The sequence below is a fragment of the Entelurus aequoreus genome, linkage group LG11 (genome assembly GCF_033978785.1).
Source record: "Entelurus aequoreus isolate RoL-2023_Sb linkage group LG11, RoL_Eaeq_v1.1, whole genome shotgun sequence".
Taxonomy (NCBI): domain Eukaryota; kingdom Metazoa; phylum Chordata; class Actinopteri; order Syngnathiformes; family Syngnathidae; genus Entelurus; species Entelurus aequoreus.
Window position 1 is genome coordinate 39,583,417 of NC_084741.1, and position 24,982 is coordinate 39,608,398.

Here is a 24,982-nt window from a genome sequence, read left to right on the forward strand (position 1 = left end):
CGCGAAATGGACATTCACAGTGACTTTTATCTCCACGACAATACATCGGTGAAGCACTTTAGCTTCAGAGCTAACGTGATAGCATTGTGCTCAACTGCAGATAGAAACAGAAGAAACATGCCCCTGACTGGAAGGATAGACAGAAGATCAACAATACTACTATTACTTCTACTATCGGGAGACACCGAACCAAACCCTGGACCTGTAACCACACGGTTAATGCTGTCCAGCCAGGTGAAGCCTAGCAATGCTGTTGCTAACGACGCCATTGAAGCTAACTTAGCTACGGGACCTCGACAGAGCTATGTTAAAAACATTAGCTCTCCACCAGCGCCAGCCCTCATCTGCTCATCACGACCCGTGCTCACCTGCGTTCCAGCGATCGACGGCACGACGAAGGACTTCATCCGATCATTGATGCGGTCGGCGGCTAGCGTCGGATAGCGCGTCTGCTATCCAACTCAAAGTCCTCCTGGTTGTGTTGATGTAGCCAGCCGCTAATGCACCGATCCCACCTACAGCTTTCTTCTTTGCTGTCTCCATTGTTTATTAAACAAATTGCAAAAGATTCACCAACACAGATGTCCAGAATACTGTGGAATTTTTCGATGAAAACAGACGCTGTTTGTATTGGGACACAATGGTGTCCCAATACTTCCGTTCAATCCGTGACGTCACGCGCAAACGTCATCATACGAGACGTTTTCAGCCGAGATTTCCCGGGAAATTTAAAATTGCACTTTATAAGTTAACTCGGCTGTATTGGCATGTGTTGCAATGTTAAAATTTCATCATTGATATATAAACTATCAGACTGCGTGGTCGGTAGTAGTGGGTTTCAGTAGGCCTTTAACCAAAATATTAAAAAACACACTAAATGTCATAGTTGCTGTGACTGAGACCGGTAGGTCGTGAGTTCAAAACCCTGGCCGCGTCATACCAAAGACTATAACAATAACATTACCTCCCTGCTTGGCACTCAGCATCAAGGTTTGGAATTGGAGGTTAAATCACCAAAATGATTCCCGGGCGCGGCCACCGCTGTTGCTCACTGCTCCCCTCACCTCCCAAGGGGTGATCAAGGGTGATGGGTCAAATGCAGAGGATAATTTCACCACACCTAGTGTGTGTGTGACAATCATTGGTACTTTACTTTAACTTAGACTTTAAAAAACAACGTCACTTACTTTTCATGAATAAACACGGTCCTCAGTGGTTAATCACAGTGACAGTGTGAACACGGGAATTAACTCAACTGTGTGAGTATTATTAATATGTCAAAATAACTAATAACTATTTGTATGTGTTAGGTTAAAGATTATATTATTTAATCATTATTTTAGCCTCTGTCTAGCCTGCCACAATCCTTGCTGTGTTTTTGTGTTTGCTTTTTAAAGGAACTTTAGTCAAAAAATGTAGCTACATATGACATGTCTTGTCATTTATAACATATTGATAAATAAATGATAAATGGGTTATACTTGTATAGCGCTTTTCTACCTTCAAGGTATTCAAAGCGCTTTGACACTATTTCCACATTTACCCATTCACACACTGATGGAGGGAGCTGCCATGCAAGGCGCTAACCAGCAGCCATCAGAGGCAAAGGGTGAAGTGTCTTGCCCAAGGACACAACGGACGTGACTAGGAAGGTAGAAGGTGGGGATTGAACCCCAGTAACCAGCAACACTCCGATTGCTGGCACAGCCACTCTACCAACTTCGCCACGCCGTCCCCTTGATCAAGCATAGTTACTCTATTTGTTTTTATATTACTATAAAGGTGACCCAGAAAGGGACAAGCAGTAGAAAATGAATGGGTGGATGGGTCTAGTATTGCTGTGAATCTTTGAGCACCACACTATTCGATTCAATTCTTGGGGGTAACAATTCCCAATTTTAAAACGATTATCGGCTCACAATCAATACTTTTTTTTAATAACATTGGGTCCCACTTATATGATTAACTACATTCCTCCATATAATAGACAAACAGCTCTTTTTGTATTACTTAAACAAAAACTGGTTTTGTTTAATAAATTTATACCCAAACATTTAATAAAGTTTAATAAAGTTTAAATTTTCCTGAGGGAACTCTCCTGAAGGAATCAATAAAGTACTATCTATCTATCCATCTATCTATCTATCTATCTATCTATCTATCTATCTATCTATCTATCTATCTATCTATCTATCTATCTATCTATCTATCTATCTATCTATCTATCTATCTATCTATCTATCTATCTATCTATCTATCTATCTATCTATCTGTCTAAAGTCAAATACAAATAAGTCAACAAGAGATGTATCAAATGCTTTTTTTCCCTAAAGTAAATATGTACAGCAGATATGGGCATCTACATCATTAATACGATTTGCCTTAGTGGCAGGACAGATAAAAAAAAAAAAAGTTTTATTATTTTTTGTTTAAAGTATTTTAATGGATTGGGAAGCGTTACAAATAAGAATTGCTAATCATCTAAAAACATAATTTTTTAAAAATATATTATTATTATTTTTTTGACACCTCTAACTTCTAGTGTCACTGCAATCAGGTGCCATAACGTGTTCAACATCCTACATTTTCCTAATGAGGAACCAGCAATGACTTTTTTCATAATTTTTCTATTCGGCAGAAATACTTCTTCAAGGACATTTTACTTTCAGAAAAATCTTAGCTGCTTGCATGACTTCAAGTATAAAAAGATTTTTGTCCTCAGTCTCTTCATTGCATGTCTAATATAATCACTTTGTGAGTTTAAGTGATAGACAAGCAGAATTATCATACCATTAAACGAGAAAATCTCACTTGTGAAGCAAAGGTGAAAATAGACTCCTCTTATCGTTGTCTGACAGAAAAATACATTCCCGGTAGTTTTCAAACCTGCAGATTTGCTACCTTATTAGATTTCAAGATTTTTTAGAGCTCCTGGAATGAAACGTTCCCATATCTTGAAACATGTATATATACGGCACAGATACAGACTACACTCAGTGGTTGCTGTGCATTTCAGGGTGTAATAAAAAAATATTGTTTTAGTCAAAAATGTAATGGTTGATAGATTAAAAACCTCCTAGCAATTATCTTGCAATTACTATAATTAAGACAATTATGAAATAGAGTCAGTAAACTTTTGCAGGATAACAAACTGTGGGACGTGACACCAAGCGTCATGCGTGCTGGCTGACTCGTGTGAACCCCAGCCTCAATTGGATTTGCTATAGGCATGCTACTGATTAGCGTAAAACAATTTTATGTGGCGATTTCAAGGCCTCCAAATTTGCTAATGAAAACTACAACTACACTTTACAATCAAACAGCTAGTGTCTAATGACACACTCATAAAACACACAATACAACACTTTATAGGGCTCAAAAAAGAAAAGACTGGCACATTCAACCTAATGGCAAAGACTACTTCTTGACTAAAGTAATGCACCGTAGTTGTATTGCCATCTAATGTCTTGGAATTGCAACTGCTTGCAAAGTCTACTATAATGTGTAATACAGTACAGTACTTGCAAATGAGACAGAAGTGTACTGTAAGAAAACAACTGGATAGCACAGCTCAGTGGTCAATTAAATAATAACATTTGTTTTTTTAATAATATTCATTGGAACATTCAAACTCACATTTTTATAAAGTACAAAGAAAAATAATCCTATTAAACATCATTGACCTTATTGAAAATCTCTATTTGTCATTTTACTACTTACTTAAATATATATTAATGAGAACTATTGCATTTATTGATTTAAATGTTGTTTCAAATTGAGAACAGAAAATGTGTTAGTAATTTCAATGAAGTGGACGGGGTAGGGTTAAATAAGCTCTGCTTCTTCCTATTCCTTTTCGGACATTTTGTAATGAGAACATTGACATAATTATGTGAAGTGTCATATTGTAACTGTATGCAGGGGCGCCGCTAGGGATTTTGGGCCCCATGAAAAGAATCTTTACAGGGCCCCCAACACAGCGGCAACATTATAATTTCATCATCATTAGGGGCCTCTCTGGGCCCCCCTCCATCATGGGCCCCTAGAATCCGTCTCCTTTACCCCCCCTTTTCGGCGCCCTGACTGTATGCATGTTTAAAATAAACGACAACAACATTTGCACACACATAAAAGTACAGAAAATTGATACCATTGCGTACCGGTACTGTATCGATTAAAATGTGAAAGCCAGACATTAATGATGTTCTTTATATTTTTTGGTTTGAAAATGTATTTTGAGCCATTGACATAAAATTATTTGAACTACACACAGTCAAAGTTATCCTCAGCCAACAATGAACGGACTAATCATTACAGTAGCGCTGTCGAACAATGATTATTTTAAAATCTGATTATTCAAAGGGTTTTTCTTGTTTGATTAAACAGGATTAAATTGAATGATTCTTTTAAAATTGTTTCATTTTTCAAAGGAAAAGACACTCAAGAAAGAATAACTGTTATCCACATTAATATGCATCCGTTACTCATTTGTGTTATTAATGTAACATTTTAAGATGGAAGTGCTTCTAAAAGAAAATAAAACTCCTTAAGGGTGTGCATATTATTTTATGCCAGTCGACGGTTTAATTGTTTGTTTTTTTGGTGCTCAAATTTCCCATGGAGAGGGACCGACGTGCGGTTTAGCGTCTTCTACATTTAGTTGCTTAATTCTGCAAGCTCTCTAGCGCATCAACTGCACATGTGTGGCTGTGTGACAGTAACACTACTTGGACAAACTGCTAGAGATGCGTTGCCAGAGACATTTCAGGGTAATGTAAATATAGGAGGTTTCTTCTGATGAATATTATTGATAGATTCATTCAGTTTAATGAGTCATTTTGACAGCCCTACTACTAATGAATTATTATTCCCATTCCTACAACATACAACAGCACATTTTGACTCAGTGAAATAACTTTTTCCTCCTCCTGGCGCCGTTTCAACCACGTTTAGAATCTTTCTATCAAATATTTAAGATGTTTCCAGTCATGACCGCGCCAATGTTAACCGTTTCTATCCTTTCCTTATAATTGCTTCCCCTTTTTCCCCTTGAAGAAGTCACTTCTGATATTTCTCACAGAAAGCACACCTCAAATGTTTGTACTTCTATTTCAAATCATTTTACTCACCAAATTGTCAGTTATGTCTGATGTTGCTTGTTACTTGACTTTAATAGTGAATATGTCGTAATTGGTTAATGATGCCACAGTGAGTGCATGGTTTACTCACTACCTGTAATGACACTAGAGATATACAGTACAGGCCAAACGTTCGGACACACTTTTTCATTCAATGCGTTTTCTTTATTTTCATGATTATTTACATTGTAGATTGTCACTTAAGGCATCAAAACAATGATTGAACACGTGGAGTTATGTACTTAACAAAAAAAGGTGACATAACTGAAAACATGTTTTATATTCTAATTTCTTCAAAATAGCCACCCTTTGCTCTGATTACTTTTTCACAGACTTTTGGCATTCTCTCGATGAGCTTCAAGAGGTAGTCACCTGGAATGGTTTTCACTTCACAGGTGTGCTTGAAGCTCATTGAGAGAATGCCAAGAGTGCGCAAAGCAGTAATCAGAGCAAAGGGTGGCTATTTTGAAGAAACTAGAATATAAAACATGTTTTCAGTTATTTCACCTTTTTTTGTTAAGTACATAACTCCACATGTGTTCATTCATAGTTTTTATGCCTTCAGTGACAATCTACAATGTAAATAGTCATGAAAATAAAGACAACACATTGAATGAGGAGAAGGTGTGTCCAAACTTTTGGCCTGTACTGTATATTGTTAGGATTTTATTGATACCAATATTGATATTCTTTATCACTACCAGTATTTATCAATACTCTTATAGGACTGTTTGTAATTGGTGTAAATAAAGATGTAAAAAAAAAGCTTTTTTTTTCATTTTTATTAGCACAAGAGGTTGTACACAACCAACATCATGTAGCATCTCCCAGCAGGGATGTCTTGTAACCACATCTGCTTTTAAAGTCTTAAACAAGTCAACTATGTTTACAGTGCAAGGTGCAATGCAGTTGTAATCATCTTGTAAAGACCACACAGATACATCACTGTGTTTCTTTTCATTCCAATTACACTCAGTTGGAAGTATTTGTGTATGGCATTCATGTGCAGAGCACAAGACCTTTTACATGATATATCATATCAAATGTATAATGTAAATCAATTAGCATGTTAGGTGGGTGTGCATTTTTGTAAGAATAATAATTTGTATTTGTTTTTATGTTGCACATGCACGTATTTGAGTGACGGACCGGAGGCCATATTGAATGTTGACAGCTACACTACATTGCCAAAAGTATTTGGCCACCTGCCTTGACTCACATATGAACTTGAAGTGCCATCCCATTCCTAACCCATAGGGTTCAATATGATGTTGGTCCACCTTTTGCAGCTATTACAGCTTCAACTCTTCTGGGAAGGCTTTTCACAAGGTTGCGGAGTGTGTTTATAGGAATTTTCGACTATTCTTCCAAAAGTACATTGGTGAGGTCACACACTGATGTTGGTCGAGAAGGCCTGGCTCTCAGTCTCCTTTCTAATTCATCCCAAAGGTGTTCTATCGAGTTCAGGTCAGGACTCTGTGCAGGCCAGTCAAGTTCATCCACACCAGACTCTGTCATCCATGTCTTTATGGACCTTGCTTTGTGCACTGGTGCACAGTCATGTTGGAAGAGGAAGGGCCCCGCTCCAAACTGTTCCCACAAGGTTGGGAGCATGGAATTGTCCAAAATGTTTTGGTATCCTGGAGCATTCAAAGTTCCTTTCACTGGAACTAAGGGGTCAAGACCAACTCCTGAAAAACAACTCCACACCATAATTCATCCTCCACCAAATTTCACACTCGGCACAATGCAGTCCGAAATGTAACGTTCTCCTGGCAACCTCCAAACCCAGACTCGTCCATCAGATTGCCAGATGGAAAAGCATGATTCATCACTCCAGAGAACACGTCTCCACTGCTCTAGAGTCCAGTGGCGATGTGCTTTACACCACTGCATCTGACACTTTGCATTGGACTTGGTGATGTATGGCTTAGATGCAGCTGCTCGGCCATGGAAACCCATACCATGAAGCTCTCTGCGTACTGTACGTGGGCTAATTGGAAGGTCACATGAAGTTGTAGCAACTGACTGTGCAGAAAGTCTTTGCACTATGCACTTCAGCATCCGTTGACCCCTTTCTGTCAGTTTAGGTGGCCTACCACTTGGTAGCTTAGTTGCTGTTGTTTCCAAACTCTTCCATTTTCTTATAATAAAGCCGACAGTTGACTTTGGAATATTTAGGAGCGAGGAAATTTCACGACTGGATTTGTTGCACAGGTGGCATCCTATGACAGTTCCACACTGGAAATCACTGAGTTCCTGAGAGCGGCCCATTCTTTCGCAAATGTTTGTAGAAACAGTCTCCATGCCTAAGTGCTTGATTTTATACACCTGTGGCCGGGCCAAGTGATTAGGACACCTGATTCATATCATTTGGATGGGTAGCCAAATACGTTTGGCAATATAGTGTATGTGTCTGTGTAGTGTTTACTATATAAATAAAAAGACTCGGTGAGCAAGAGTAATGCTCGATCCTCCAGTTTGTAGGCGCGATGGAGTGACCGCAGACGGCGATGAGAGAGAGACCTGTCAGCGGATGCTATATTGCTTCATAGCAACTTTATGTCTTATTATATTACTTCATATTTTCACTTTTTTGAATGGATTAGTATGGTTGACGCAGCGCGGTAACAGAGGTTGTGAGTGAAGCGCATTGATTTAAACCGACACTAACTCTTATTATTAACATGCGTGACTTTAAGGGACTTTTGAGGAGGAAATATTGTTGTATTACGAAAGTATACGTGGTGTATGTGATTATTCCAAGCGGAATTTGTATGCGTAGCATCGGCAGCTGAAGTGAATGTGACAGCGTGTGATAATTTCGACAGTCAGCTGGAAAAAAAAAAGTGTGGCTGGAGTAAGGCCTAATTGGGGAGAGGTTTGTTAATTGCTCGAGAGGCAAATGTACCTGCCATATAAATTGAGACAGGGCGTTTAGTACAGTTCAGGGCACTACTTGAGAAACTATGTTAAAGGTTCAACCACATTATTTTGAAAACCTGAGCTTTCTTAGTATTAGTATTAGAACTATGAGAAAATGCACATCCTTGTTAAAAGGTTGATGCCAAAAATGTGTACATGATTAACCACAGCTTTGTCTGAAAATATTTTCCTCTCCATTCCTGAGCCTATGGCTATGAAAAGACATTTCCAGGAATAACAACTGAGCTTTCTTCCTCTTAGACTTTATTGTGCTATCTACCTTTGATCTACCTTTGATATTTTTTGCCTGAACTGGTTTCCTTTTGCTCATGACCTTTTTCTTTTGTCTTTAACATTCAGGGAGTACAGTTGAACCTTGCATTTATGAACTTAAGTGGTTCTTGAACAGGCTTTTATAAATAGAAAAATGTGTATATTGAAGCACTTTTCTTCATAAGAAACAATGTAAATATGAATAATAAGTTCCAGCCGTAACAAAAGTCCACATTTTAGTAGAAGTGTGTGCATTTAAGTGCAATATAAAGTACTATACAGTACTATATATTAAACAAATATAACAAAGGGGTGATGATGAACTTTATAGTTATTAAACAAAAGTGTTTCTATAAATTTAGGGTGGGGTACTGTATTTTTCGAACCACAGTGCGGATTTTAAGGTGCACTGCCGATGAGCGGGTCTATTCAGGTCTAGTTTAATACAAAAGGCGCACCGGATTACAAGGCACATTAAAGGGGTCATATTATATATTTTTTTCTACATTTAAACACGTCCTTGTGGTCTACATAACATGTAATAGTGGTTAGTTGGTCAAAATGTTGCATAGATTATGTTTTATAGACCTCTTCAAGTTGCTTTTGAACTGTCTCTTCAGGATGCACCGTTTTGTGGGCGGTCTTATTTACGTGGCTCCACTTCGACAGCGTCTTCTCCCCGTCATCTTTGTTGTACCGGTAGTTGTTAGCGCTTTCATAGCGAGTCTACTGCCAGATATAAGTTGGAACTATACGCTACTTTGTATTAGAAATGGCAAGAGCGGATGATGAATGCCCTACAACCAGAGGATAGAGAAAAGAAGGAGCTTATTGACTACTGCGTCAACACGGACAACAATGGCTGACGTACGCAAATTTCTGGGACTTATGCAGATCCCAAATACACAACAGCATGTACCAATTGGTAAGAACATTTGGTTGTGCATAATATTGCGAAACAAAACACCTGATATGTCTCCTAATAGGTGCCATTTTGGGGTCCTTATAGACACACTATAATAATACCTGTATGTTGAAGCATAGTACGATTGACTACGGCAACCGTAAGCTCTGACAATCCATCAAGCAGTGCAGCTACGTAGCTTACCAAAAGTCGTACTAAAACATTTGACAGATTTTTGAGCGCCGTGTGTAATGTTCTATATTCTTAATGAAACGTTTTGGGCATGCTTTGCTAGCGTCATTTATTTAACAGGCATCAACCTGCAATCCACATGTATCTCTTATGTGTGACTGCCATCTACTGGTCACACTTATCGTTATACCATGTACCAAATACAATTTTTTAGGTTGGTAAGAACAACCAGAATGAATCCGTAAATTAGATGCACCAGGTTATAAGGTGCACTTTTGATTTTTGAGGAAATTAAAGGATTTTAAGTGTGCCATATAGTCCGAAAAATACGATATGTTGTTTCTCAATGGGGAAATATGTTAATGTCTCTTGTTTTCATGGTAGCATTTAAGCTAGGGAGCTGGTGCCATTCAGTCTGTGAGTTTATCAAAGTGTAGTCACCAATCACGGTTTGTCCAAACCTTTGTACAATTTGAATATAATATAAAGCGCTATCCAGTACTGTAAATTTCACAAACATAACAAGGAGGTGGTGATTCAACTATTTATTAACAAAGTCAAAACAACAACAGACCTGAACCAACGAAGGCAGACTTCACTAATCACGTTCAATTCCGTAGCGGCCATCATCCAGTTCGCCAATGGCTGCACCTCACAGGGAAGACAGAGACCGATCTCTAAGGAGACAGAATCCTCTAAGCATTTGTGGCTCAAATGTCCCGCCTTCAAAGCCCCCTGTTACTATCACAACGTCGACACCTCTTTCGACAAGCCCCTTCGCCTTCCACAGTCAGCTACAGCTCATTTGAGGTCCATCCTTAAGCGCCTGCGGTGACACAACGACAAGACTTATTACTGCAAGGATTTAGAAATAGAAATACAATTCAGTTTATCTTGTTGGTTAATTTTCTTTGTGTGCAGCAGAAGAGAGGGGGAGGAGGCGGTGTCGACAACACTGTGCATACCTCCTGAATGTTTGAAACCACACATCACTTGTCAATTGCTTCATTTGGACACCGATTGGTGCGTTGCATATGATGTCACGTCTGGCTCAAGTCTGGCTCATTGCATGCGTGTGGTGTTCAAGCCAGCGTCTGTTCTCAACGGGTACTAGGCACTAGGATCTATTCCATTGCATAGTTAATTTTTTTGCTCATATCTGCTTTTTACAGGAAGATCTAGGCCACTTGTGTACTCAGATAGTTTGCACGCTGATTGGTGCACAACAGCCATCTTGGCTTGGTTGACCACCACTGGTTTTCACTTCCGGTAAGAAGTCACGTGTCGGAATACAAGCAATTGAGCTAGCAAAACTAGACATATGTTGTAAGAAGGCTAAAAAACACTCAAAAGTGACACAAAGTAGCTCAATAACTAGCAGCAGCACTGTACTTTGCTGTCTGAATGAGCACCAAAGATCAACCAGCCGGGCACAAAATGACTGCTATGCGATCTGTTGTGTAGGACTAGATGTTACAATCCCCTATTGCATACTTGAGACACTGTGGGATGGTCAAGTGAGTGAAGGCATCCTCTGGGTTATCAAGTGGGTTGCCCCCTTCCTCAGTGTTTCGCTGATAGGCCCACGACACCTCCAGAGGGTTCAGCAGTGAGTCCCAGCGTCCCAGGATCACTCCCTAGATGCCATCAACTCACTTGAAAGCCCAGGTGGAGTCCCTTCGCTTGACCCACAGCCACTGACTCCCCTTTTCAGCGGCTTTGGAGAGGTCTTTCACTGCCTGCCGGTGGACCTTCCCGCACACTCCCATTTCCCTGAGGAGCCTGGATGTTGAGGTGGCCACGAACCCCCTGCAGCCTACTTCCACTGGGCGTACTCTCGCTTTCCAGCCTTGTTGTTGCGCATCGGCTGCAAGCTCAGTGTACCTCAGCTTCTTGCGCTCGTAGGCCTCCTCCATTGCACCCTCCCAGGGCACCGTGAGCTCTATGAGGTACACGAGCCTGAGCGAAGCTGACCACAGAACAAGATCTGGCCGCAGGTTGGTGGACACGATCTCAACTGGGAAGCAGAGTCTCTGGCCCAGGTCTGCCAGCAGTTTCCAGTCCCATGCCCCGCCTAGCTGTCCAGTGTCTGGTCTTGTGGGGGTGAGGTTGGCTTGACCCTCGCCCTCCCTGACAAATTTTGTTGCTTGCCAACGGGATGACGGGGGAGGAAGGGCATTGACACTTGTCCGTTGACTTTCCAGCACTGCTTCAAGACACTTTAGCACCTGGTTGTGCCGCCAGGTGTACCGGCCTTGGGTGAGGCTGGTCTTGCAGCCCACCAGGATGTGCTTCAGTGTTGCTGGACTCGGACATAGAGGGCATGTGGGATCTTCACCATACCACTGGCTGAGGTTTTTTGGAGAAGGCAGGACATCGTAGACAGCCCTGATGGTAAAGCTCGCCCTGAATTCCTCCATCTCCCACAGCTCTTTCCAGGAGATCTTCCTCTTCTCCACTCCTTCCCATGCCATCCACTGCCCTTGTTCTGCCTGCGCCAAAGCTTAAGCGCACCTTCTTGCTTCATCTTCCCGACTAACCTCCTGGACCACCAGCTTGCGTCTCTGAGATGGAGTGGCCTTGCTCCAGGCTGGTGTACTGGCCCCAAGGCCAAGACCACTCCTCCCCTGCTGTACTCGGCCCACAATGTCTCTGTGCCTGATTGCTGCTTTGGCCTGCTCAGTTGCAGCCAATGGGGTCCACTTCCTCCCAGTGGCCAGAATGGGGGCAGCTTGGGCTACAAATGGATCACTCAAATCCAGTAGCATCATCTCCAGTCTGACTTTGGCGCACTTGAACTCCTCTGGAAGACTGGAAATGGGCAGTTCTAGCACTCCTTTGCTGTAGAGCCCAATACTGCTGAGGCACCTGGGAAGGCCAAGCCACTTCCTTGCATATGAGCTAACCAGTCTCTCCTGCTTTTCCACCTTAGAGAGCGGGACTTCATGCGCGCTACACAATGATTGAATGAAACGTTCGTACACTGAGACAAGTTTAAGACAACAAAGCATATTATTATTCAATGTGTGGTTCATAAATAGAACATTTGGTACAATGAGGGGTTTGTAAAAGTAATATACTGCAACTCTCCCAGTTTTAATGTTGGATGAAAGAACACAAATCTAAGGCTTTCTAAATACTTGTTTATTAGGCTAGGTTACTTCTTTTTTGTTTTGTACATATTGTAACATCTCCTAAAAGCAAACCCTACATGGTAGTAACTGTGCTCCCAAAACGTTCTATTTAAAACAGACATATATAACCGCACGCCATGTTTTTTAGTGGTAGATAAATCCCCACATCTCTCTCCGTAGAAAGTCAAATAACAAGCCATTAGACTAATACTCAAACATATGCAACATTTCACTGGCAAAGTGGCTTTCAATTACAATTCGGAGGTTGCTCATTGAAACAAATGCACAGAATGTTTCCTGCTTAATAACCCGCAATCCTAATGGTTAAGAAGATGCAAAATTACTCAGCAATCAATCTCACATTGAGTGCTTTATAAGAGTGAGTAATATGAGCTTCAGACATTCTAATCTGTTCTCTCTCTTGTCCAACATTCAGCCTAATTAGAGTTTTCTGCTCATGTTGATGTCAGCCAATGGCATGCTTTTTAACAGCTAGTTCATATTGAACATGTTCCATTTGTGGCTGTTAATATATAGTCAAAAAGGTACAACAATAAAAAAAATTGAATTTTTTTTTGGGCGCCATGTTAAACAAAAAACTAAACACATACGTTTGTTTTGCTGTTATAGCTTTCTGAATATACTGAACATGAACTTGTTCAAAATTAAAAACTGCTCCACAAAGTATTATGCGGAGCTTAATCAAATAGCATTAGATACAAAGATCCTAGATCCTAAAAAAAATGCCCAAAGAAACAATCACACGCGTTGGTGACTCAGTCTAAGTAAATTTACAACTGTAGTGGCAACTCAACAACTACTTGGAGTGTTGATTTGGAGTATATATGGTAAACTAGACTTATGACTTTATATATAATGCTCAGCTAAGACAGCTTTGGTTTGCGGCACATATGGCATACACATAATACCACTATAAATTAGTTGATTACAGTCATCCGTCATTTATTGCGGCTAGTTGGTTTGTTGTAAAAAATGTTTTGCAAAGTAGGATTATTAATAAAAGTAGATCATTTTTATAGTTATAGCATTAAAAACATATTACAACCTTCTAAATATGTTTCTTTTTTAAAAAAATACAGCCCTCTAAACATGTAATAGCATCCCTATAGTCACCTTTACATTTCTTTCACCCAATATATTAGCTGTGAGTGTGTTCTACTGTAGATTACAGTACTCCAAGCATCACCTGGCCACTACAACACGTCTACCATGTAAAACTACTTATTATATTCTTAGTCATTCCTGGCCGGAACCACAAAAATGTATCAACCGTCACAGCTATGACACTGTTGCTAGCATGTTGTCTTGTTAGCATTGCGTGTCAAAGGCTCACCAATGTAATCGGAAGATGCTGATGTCAAAGATTAAGGGAATCCACAGATCTCTACTTAGATTTGCTAGACAGCTACTGATAGCAGTCTTGCTAGCATTAGGTCCAAGTTGGGTTTCGTCTTTTGACATCGCTCAAGCCAAAGGCTCACCAATATAGGGATGTTTTGTTGATGAGGCAGGAGTTAAAGATGAAGTCCATCAAAAAGTTGTTCTTACCACAGTTGGTTAACTTGATTGCCGCGATACAGTAGAACCAAGATTAACCGCCATGTTGTTAGCAGTGGTCACCCTTAACCTGGAAACGGAAGTCCCGCTTGATGAATATCTTAATCGCCACATCATAATAATGTAATCTAAAACAAATACTGCACTGTTAAACACACAGGACATAATTCAGACTTAATTTACCACTTAATTTAGGCCAGAAATATGTAGAAGATGGTTAACTGATTGTATTTCTTGAATCCGCAATGTCAATGTTTGAAACGTGATGTGGTGAGGGACAACTGTAGTAACTGTAGTTTGTTTCAACAAATGAGTTGTTTATTAGAATTGCCCCTGTGTGTTTCTGCCACAATAAAAAATCCTCGTCTCCGTTTGCATGTTTTGTCTCGGTTTAGCCGTGTAATCTGAGGAAAAGAGGCTCTCGTTTATGACACATTTTAGCAGACGCCATTCGCTCCACACTTATCAAGTTATATGGCGGATACTTTGGCTGTACGTATGAGGCCACAGTAAAAGTCAGAACCCAGTGATACCAACAGCAATGTAATCATTCGGTCCAAGGATTATGAGACATCATAACTCAAAACCGGCCTTCGATCAAATGTATGGACAGAGCACTGTCCTTGGAGCTAGGAAAACAAAGATAACCCTTGTGTCTCATAACTCGGACTATTATTGAGGACGGTGATTTGATATTGATCGGGTTTTTTCGGGCTTATTGACCTGTTGGATGGTACAGACGCTGGGCTTCCCATGAGTCTTATGGTTCTGTGCAAGTTGTACATCGATGGCTCTGCTCAGGATGTAAAATGAATCATGCTCCACATTGTGTGCCCGCTGATAAAGCTATTATTTCCCTTGGCCCTGCGGACTGAGGCAAAACCGTCTAATTTATCTGTTTCTGATGCCTTGGTTTGTCTTTTTTTATTTTGCTGTCGCTAATCCATTTTTTTTTCGTAAGGGGTGTGACTATGTTTTAATGGGCTTGTTTGTAATGAATGGATCTGCCATCAAAAAGGAAGATAATTAATATAGTTTGCACATCTCCACAATATACACATTAATAACAATTTGCCTTGGGTATGATCGAAATCTGCTCCTCATGTTTTCATGTTTCACTCTTGCAGATACTGATTGAGGCGACCGTTTCCAAGGAGAGGCAAGGGTACATTGCCATCGATGACATCATGGTGCTCAACTATCCCTGCTGTAAGTGACACTTCCGACAATGAATTGCAAATACAAGAGGTTTGCTGAGGAGGACAAGAAAAGATTTTGACGGTTTGCGGGAACAAAATATACTTCAAAGCAACATGAAACATAAATAGGATGAAGAGAAGTCATGGTTGATCATCCCGGTTGTCCCCAGGGATTCTGCAACAACACGGGTGCTATTAAGACATTGTGAAGTTCCAACCTAGTTTCGATGTATCTTTTAATCGGTCAAAGCGCCTCACTTTTATGATATACAGCAGGGGTGCTCACACTTTTTCTGCAGGCGAGCTACTTTTCAATTGATCAAGACGCGGGGATCTACCTCATTCATATATATAATTTATATTTACTTATTTATGAAATATATGTTTTTGTTGACAAGTTAAAGGTGTTTAATGATAATGCAAGCATGTTTAACACATATAGTTAATATTGTTAATCAATTAAAGGTGTTTAATGATAATACAAGAATGTTTAATACAAATAGTTAATATTGTTAACAAGTTAAAGGTGTTTAAAGATAATAGAAGCATGTTTAACACATATAGATTCCTTTTTTTCATGAAGACAAGAATATAAGTTGGTGTATTACCTGATTCTGATGACTTGCATTGATTGGAATCAGACAGTGGTGCTGATAACGTCCTCATTTTCAAAAGGAGGAGAAAAAAAGTCCTCCTTTCTGTCCAATACCACATGAAAGTGGTTGGTTTTTGGCATCTTATTTGTCCAGCTTCCGTACTCCTTTGTATACACAAGAAATACATTGGCGTCAAACTCCGTAGCTTGCTAGCTTGTGCACGCCAGCTTTCTGAGACTCTTATGTTGTTAGCGCAGGCAGCATGAAGTGGCGCTTTTATTGTGCAACTGTGCAGTCGGTCTTTGGAGTTTTGATGACAGGTACGGCGCCAGAGTCTGTTGAAATAAAAAGTGTTTCTCGCCTTCCTGTCGGTAATTTTTTCTTAATAATGAGCTGGCAGCAGCCAGCGTCATCTCAGAAGACCCTCGAGGTGCCGTGAATGTCAATCAAGTGACGAAAGTGACGTCATAGTGAAGATTAATGATCGCTCATTTTTAGGACTATTTTTTTAATGCCTGGCTGGGGATCGACTGACACACCCACGGCGATCGACCGGTAGATCGCAATCGACGTAATGAGCACCCCTGATATACAGTGTATATATTTTTGTTCTCAGTGCATTGAGACCTATCGTCATACATCTTTATTCCTTGTGGTTTCTTCCTAACTTGATGATTTGTTCCTTCCTTTTTTGGTGTAAATTTGGTTTACTTTTAGAACCCCGTTTTTTTGAGTCTGTCTTCAAGATGCTCGATTCTGGAGGCGTTCCCAGCTTGCAAATGAAACCACGCCTCAACCTCTCCAAATGTACCATAGTTTGTCTTTTGAAAATGTCCACTGTTTAAACATATAGCTTGAAGTATTATAGTCGCTTCTATTTTTTTTCAGACACGGTCAAAAATAAATTTCACAAACATTATATCAGAGATTCTCAAACTGTGGTACACGTACCAAACAGTCTTATCTATGAATGTTCCCATTCTTCCAGGTCATTGTAATCTTAGGGTATTGAATCGATCGCAACTGAACTGTTTGGCACAAGCCGCTAAACTATATCTGACCAATCTAAGTCTAAGACTAGATCTGACCAATCTAAGTCTATGAGCATGAACTGATGAAGCCTACTCGGATGAGCGGCGAAATGTCTTCTAAGACAAACCAAACAGTCCAGTTGCGATCGATTGAATGCCCTGAGAAAACACAGTCTTACTGTTCAAACTGTGTGTAATGTTACAGTGGCCAAAATTATTAAATGTACTTGTTTTTAATGAATATTTAGGCCTATTACTTTACTGAATTTTAATCTTGGTCATTATGGTATGGTAGGTACTGTAGGTATGGTAGTGTTTTCTGAGGTGGTACTTGGTGAAAAAGGTTTGAGAACCACTGCATTATATAGATTCATCCAGTAACAACATTAGGTACACCTGCTTTTAAGCAATATTTATGTCACTGCATGTCACATGTCGGTGTTATGTTCATGCCAAGATTATATTATATTATATTTTTGTGTGTTTCCTCATGGTCTGAAAGCTTGACGTAATGTCTAAATAGGTGCTTCCACATTGCGGTGACATTACATCGTAGCCAGACTGCAAAACCTTGCGAAATGAGTCATCCAAAACTCTGTGCAAGCCCTTGCCAAAATGTATAAACCTCCGGATTTGACGCTTTGGCATTGTTTATCATGAGTATCCAACATTGTAGCAACATTCATCTTAGGTCTCTTTAAAGGATCTCATTGATCTGGATGTGCCTTTGTCTCCATGGTGGACAGGCAGAGGCACCAGTGCAGTGTGTTGTTTGCCCATAGGGACTTCTAAAATGTATTCACTTAGATCCTTGAACCCCAGACACAATCTCTTCAAGTCACTGCTGAATGGAATAGTCAGCTTGTGCGCAACATTTTTCTAAAACTTGTCTGCAGGATATGAAAATTGCGTTATCACACACTGTTGCTCATATGAAAGATGAACTAACTTCTTATTAAATTGTAAAACAAACTTTTTTTTTAACCACTAGTGCATGTGACTACTGCAGTCTCTCATTTTGCTCTTCCCTGTAAACACAGATGGTCTTTGAAGGCTCCCACTGTGGCAATTAAACAGTTAAAACTCTCATCAAGACCTGTGCATGCCCGGCTAAGTGGCATGCGGCCAGTTAGCAGGATTTGGCAGGACACAGTGTGAGGGAAGATGCAAGATGGAATCAAAGAAAATACTTACCTTGTGGGAAAAATAGCTCATCAACTTTAACGTGTAACTTCTGGGTAAAAAACATGGTTAATCATTTAGATGTTTTTCTTCCTTTTAATTCAACCCTGGAATAGGTTTTAAGAGCCACATTAACTGATTGTTGCCACTGGTCGCAAAGTAGTTCACTTTCATGCAGCTGTTGTGGATCAATTCCCACTGAACGCACTCTTCACATTGATTGTATGTCCGTGCAGATTTTCACTCATCCAGGTAATGGTTATCCATAAAATGTTGACGAGAGGGCATGAGGACTTCTTTTTAGTTGTCAAAGTCATTTCACCTTTATTCCAAAAGACCTCTCAAGTTATAAATATCTCAATCCACCAGATACTATATTTTAATATAATACATAAAGACTCGCTGGCACAAATTTCTACATGAAAAATTAAAGGTGAAATATATTCCACAATCAATAACAGTTTCTCTTTTGGGGCTGTGATTAACTGGTGGCCAGTCCCAAGGCTACGGTAGTCCCCTTTTTGCCCTAAGCTGGGGTACTCTCCAGCCCTAAAAGGGGAAATGCACTTTTATTGGAATTTTGCCCATCATTCACAAACCTTATATGAGACAAAACACCCGTTTTTCTTTTTTCTGTTGACAGAGTGACAAGAGGGGGATACGACAGAGAGACAACAACAGAACAATATCAGCTATTAAAATATGTACAAATCTAATACGAAAAGTGATAGTAAAGAAGGACTTAGTGAAGTAAATATTATTAGGACAGAAATTACAATGAACATTATTGCACTACAAATAGAGCAATGACAATACCAATAGAAATAGCACTATTAGTAATGAGTATTAACAATATTTACCTCTATTATCAGCAATACAATTGTTTCAAATGTAACAATACATATATGCAATGACTTCTTCAATTACAAAAGTGTCAGGAAGTGGGGGTGACGAGCCCCAAGATGCAGAGATGGCAGGCTTGATACAGGAAAACATGGTTTTAATGTCCAAAAAAAGCAGGTAAAACACAAACCAGGAAACAGCAAACAGGAATAGCTCACAGCATACAAGAAACAGCTAACGACAGAAGAGGAACCAGGGAGAACTGGAGACAGCAAACAGTCCGCAGCATACAATACTCCAGCACTGACTGGAGGGCAAGGCAGGTATACATAGCAGCTGACTGCTTGACACCAGGTGTGGCCAGGTGCCAATCAGCCGCAGCTGAGGGGAAACAGCGCTAAGGGAGGCAAGCAGGAAACTGCACAAAAATAAGAGCACTGACAGGAAATAAAACACAAACACAGGGAAAACTAAAACATAACCAAACTGTCAGTGACAAGCCTGACAGTAGCCCCCCTTCCGATAACAGATTCCAGAAGTTCTAGAAAAAAACAAAAGAGTCCAATGTCACGGGAGGGTGGAGGGAGGACAAGGCGGTGGGCCACCAGGCCAAGTGTCCCCGCAACCATCGGGGAAGAGCCAGGTGGCGACAACGATTTGAATGCTGCCGCAATTGGCGAGGTGGTGCCCATGAAATGGCCACATCCATGGCCGACGAGAGGGCCTCATGCCGGCGCCTGATGGCCGACCGTGCGTCAGGCCAGCTGGAGACGCTGGCGAAGCCGTGGGACGGCCCGCCAGTGACGAGGAAGACGATGTCGTCGGCGTGGGCGGAGTTAGCAACGAGAAAGACAATGTCGCCGCCGTGGGCGGAGTCAGAGGAGCAGGCGGCTCGTCTGCCGGCGTGGGAGGGCTCACCGGGGTTGATGGCGTCCACAGGCCCCCCGGGGTGGATGGCGGCGTCTGTAGTCCCACCGGGGTGGATGGCGGCGTCTGTAGTCTCACCGGGGTGGATGGCGGCGACTGCGGCAGATCCACTGGAGTTAGAAGTAGCTGTGCCTCCCCAGCTACACAGCTACTCATAGCCCCCCCTTCAAGGGATGGATCCAAGACGTCCACAAGGAGGGCCACAGATGACAGGGATGGGTGGGAGGGGCCTTGAAAGGAGGCAAAACATCTCCTCCATTCGGCCACCAGTGCCAGCCTCCTGTCAAACCTCTCTGCCATAAAAATCTCTGCGGGGTTCGTATTTGGCTGCAGTTTTCTGTCAGGAAGTGGGGGTGACGAACCCCAAGATGCAGAGATGGCAGGCTTGATACAGGAAAAAATGGTTTTAATGTCCAAAATAAGCAGGTAAAACACAAACCAGGAACCAGGAAACAGCAAACAGGAATCAGGAACCAGGGAATAGCTCACAGCATACAAGAAACAGCTAACGAGAGAAGAGGAACCAGGGAGAACTGGAGACAGTAAGCAGTCCGCAGCATACAGCAAACAATACTCCAGCACTGACTAGAGGGCAAGGCAGGTATAAATATCAGCCGACTGATTGACACCAGGTGTGGCCAGGTGCCAATCAGCCACAGCTGAGGAGAAACAGCGCTAAGGGAGGCAAGCAGGAAACTGCACAAAAATAAGAGCGTTGACAGGAAATAAAAACACAAACAGAGGGAAAACTAAAACATAACCAAACTGTCAGTGACAAGCTTGACAGTAGCTCCCCTTCCGATAACGGATTCCAGAAGTTCTAGAAAAAACAAGAGTCCAAAGTCACGGGAGGGCAGAGGGAGGACGAGGCGGTGGGCCACTAGGCCAAGTGTCCCCGCAACCATCGAGGAAGAGTCAGGTGGCGATGGAGAGTGTAACGCCGCCGCAATTGGCGAGGTGGTCGCCCATGGAATGGCCACATCCGTGGCCGATGACAGGGCCGCATGCCGGCGCCTGATGGGCAACAGTGCGTCAGGCCAGCTGGAGGTTGCGGAGGCGACGATGCTGGAGACGCTGGTGAAGCTGTCGGACGGCCCACTGGCGACGAGGAAGACAATGTCGTTCACGTGGGCGGAGTCAGAGGAGCAGGCGGCTCGTCTGCCGGTGTGGGCGGAGTCAGAGGAGCAGGCGGCTCGTCTGCCGGCGTGGGAGGGCCCCCCGGGGTTGATGGCGTCCACAGGCCCCCCGGGGTGGATGGCGGCGTCTGTAGTCACACCGGGGTGGATGGCAGCGACTGCGGCAGATCCAGTGGAGTTAGAAGTAGCTGTGCCTCCCCAGCTACACAGCTACTCATAGCCCCCCCAAACATCTCCTCCATTCGGCCATCAGTGCCAGCATCCCGTCAAGCCTCTATGCCATAGAAATCTCTGCGGGGTTTGTATTTGGCTGCAGTATTCTGTCAGGAAGTGGGGGTGACGAACCCCAAGATGCAGAGATGGCAGGCTTGATACAGGAAAACATGGTTTTAATGTCCAAAAAAAGCAGGTAAAACACAAACCAGGAACCAGGAAACAGCAAACAGGAATCAGGAACCAGGGAATAGCTCACAGCATACAAGAAACAGCTAACGAGAGAAGAGTAACCAGGTAGAACTGGAGACAGCAAGCAGTCCGCAGCATACAGCAAACATTACTCCAGCACTGACTGGAGGGCAAGGCAGGTATAAATAGCAGCCAACTGATTGACACCAGGTGTGGCCAGGTGCCAATCAGCTGCAGCTGAGGGGAAACAGCGCTAAGGGAGGCAAGCAGGAAACTGAACAAAAATAAGAGCGTTGACAGGAAATAAAACACAAACAGAGGGAAAACTAAAACATAACCAAACTGTCAGTGACAAGCCTGACACAAAAGAAAGCAGATAAATGGAGGAGAAGAAAGAGAAGCAAACTGTATTAACCTTATAGATTGTTATAGTAACAATAGCTTATCTTTGTCAGTGTGCCAGATAATCAGTGATGAAAAAAAGCAACGGTTGTGATGAGTTTTTGAAATGAATGCAACGTGTATGGTTAAAATGATCAAAATACGTAAATATTAAATGTTTTTTTATAAATGTGTCCGTTACTATATTACATATATACTTACATCATGTATATAAAACCTCAATGGAGGTCTTTGGATCTTTATAGGTGGAATTGCATGACTTCCGTAGGCTTCATTTAAGCAAACTTTTAATCGCATTTATTTAATATTTAGACTGCAAAAAAAACATCTATTGTCATGTCTTTCATAATGATGGTGAACGATGGGCCAAATCCCCAAAAAGTGCAGTTCCCCCCAACAGATAATTTGGTTGTCTATTGGTAGTACAGGATAACGTTCAATATAACGGTTCGATATACAGCAAAAGTTCTATAAAACGAGGTTGTGCCACGGACCCCAATTTTTTGTCCCCTTTTTCCCACCAGAGTCAACCGCTTTGTTTGTCACCAAATTATCGACCATCGATACTGTATCGACACACTGGTGGACAGTACCCGCCCCATTTCGTGACGTGGAAGCACAATCCATCAGTACGTCACCCGGGGGGGCTAACCACCTAACATCATCGTTATCGTCATCAACCCTCGCCGTTTGCCGGCAGTTACATAAAGCTGATGCGACAAACGTTTGTTTACTTTCAAGATGCTGTCTGTGTTCGGTTTTGCTGGGCTCTTTTTGTCCTTCACCTGTCTACATCAAGAAGACAACAGAGCAGTGCCGGCCCAAGCCTCCATGGGGCCCTAAGCAAAATTTGATTTTGGGGCCCTCTATTTCTGCCAATAATATTGATTGTTGATCATTCACACACCTACTATAAACTCATTGCGGCTCTGGCAGTGTTGTTTACATTATCCTATTGTCAGCCTGGCATGTCTTTACAAATGACATGTCATTTATAAAGATATGGGGGTGGCCCAGTTAAGAACATAAATAATACCAATGAATGAACAAATGATGTCCAGAGTGCCACATATCGTTCCTAATCTTAAAATGTAAAAAACATTCAGCTACAAGAGTGGCCTGGGGTTGAACAGTCCAAGTGATAAAGCTTTGTATTTACAGTAAAAGTGTCATCTTGACACATCAGTCTTGTACATATTAGTCTTTAATTACTAGTTTATATTTTTAGTTAATTGTTCATATTTAATGTTTACTTTGTACAAAGAGAGCGCAGTCTACTGAAGTTAAATTCCATGTGTGTTAAACATAACTGGACAATAAAGCTGATTCTGATTCACTTTATTATTTTTGGTAACAAAAACCTGAAACAGCAATGTGCAAAAATAATTCGTAGTGCAAGAAAAACAATAAAGTGCAACAATAAAATCACTTAAATATATACAAAGAGGAACAAATTCAATTGTACAAAAAACAACATATTTAAATTAAATATCAAGCAAATACTGAAATAATATTAATGAACAGAGTTATCAGAAACAAGGTAACATAACGGTTAATAAACAAATATAAAGTTACTACATATTAAAACTATGTAAATGTACATAACGATGTGCAAAAAATTTTTGGGGAAAAAATCAAAATAAACTACCTTAAATTAAGGTCCTTAATTCACACATTTGACCATCACATCACAGTTTTGTTCCTCTGTTCTTCACCACCCACACCACTCCACCAATCAGCTCTGGGCTGATTCTGTGCCTCCAAAGTATTTTAACAATGCTCCTGGGGAAGTTTCACATAACTTATGAGTTGATGTAAAAAATAATGTTTATTTTACTCACATAAATTACTGTGCTCTGCTGCAAACAACATATCTCACTAGTGACCTGATGCTAAAAACATATTGCTAGCACCACGCTAGCTAGCTAACGTCACCTAGCTAAAGCTAATTACAGCTACAAATCTCTTTGATAAACTTTTTATTACCAAGTCATGCAAACATACCTTTATCATGGCATTTTTTCTCCTCTTCCTCTTTCTTCTTGTTCCTTTTTTCTGCACCTGAAGGATATGTCCTTTTTTGTGACATTGTTTTGCCTCTATCTGCGCTTTTGATGCCCAGTGCGCACTGGCATTGCACGGCAGGCGGCAAACGTCACAGGTGCAGCAGAGGCAGCTTACATTTAAAGAGAGGCAGGAAGAATCACTAGGCCTAGATCAGCAGCAGCACTCTGTTGACCTAAAATTGTGTTTTTGTACAATAATATATCTTTGATCATTTAGAAATCATCAGTCAGACTCGCACATGCAAAAAATTTAATTTAATTGCTTTTGGGGGCCCCCTGGTGGCCGCGGGGCCCTAAGCAAGCGCTTAGTACGCTTATGCCTTGGGCCGGCTCTGCAACAGACCCAGTTGTTGTCGTTTCTGAAGAGGCTCATTGACGTGTGTCCCCTTTGAAAAAAATGCATCCATACCACTGCGACGAGACAGGATTATGCAGCCTCGACACTCAAGCAAGAGCAAAGCACAACGCAGAAATGGATTCAAACAATTAAAAGACGGAGTCACTCTACTGTTAAACTCACAAACTTAAACCACTATGCTTGGTCAGTCTGCAAACTGTTTTCGCCACATAAATGGGGATCATTTTATCGTGTTATTTTGAAAAAAAATAGGGAGTAAAAAAAAAAGTCAATATAACGTACGCTCAGGAATAACGCGATTGGGATTTTATGGACCTTTGAGTGTAGTTCATATGAATGTGCTTATTTGGCGGTCTATACCAGGGGTCCCCAAACATTTTGACTCGGGAGCCGCATTGGGTTAAAACATTTTGGCCGGGGGCCGGGCTGTGTGTGTCTATATCAATCAATCAATCAATCAATGTTTATTTATATAGTCCTAAATCATAACTGTCTCAAAGGGCTGTACAAGCCACAACGACATCCTCGGTACAGAGCCCACATACGGGCAAGGAAAACTCACCCCAGTGGGACGTCAATGTGAATGACTATGAGAAACCTTGGAGAGGACCGCATATGTGGGTAACCCCCCCCTCTAGGGGAGACCGAAAGCAATGGATGTCGAGTGGGTCTGACATAATATTGTGAAAGTCC

General features: G+C 41.3%; 1 protein-coding gene across 4 annotated transcripts in view; it reads left to right on the top strand.

Moving 5' to 3' along the window:
- Positions 1-24,982, top strand: part of ptprub (protein tyrosine phosphatase receptor type Ub) — a 528,033-nt gene that overhangs the window by 291,638 nt on the left and 211,413 nt on the right. For all 4 annotated transcript variants that reach the window (XM_062063249.1, XM_062063250.1, XM_062063251.1 and 1 more), the window contains exon 4: positions 15,272-15,353. In XM_062063249.1, the coding sequence (XP_061919233.1) occupies positions 15,272-15,353 (82 nt within the window). The remainder of the gene's footprint in view (positions 1-15,271; positions 15,354-24,982) is intronic.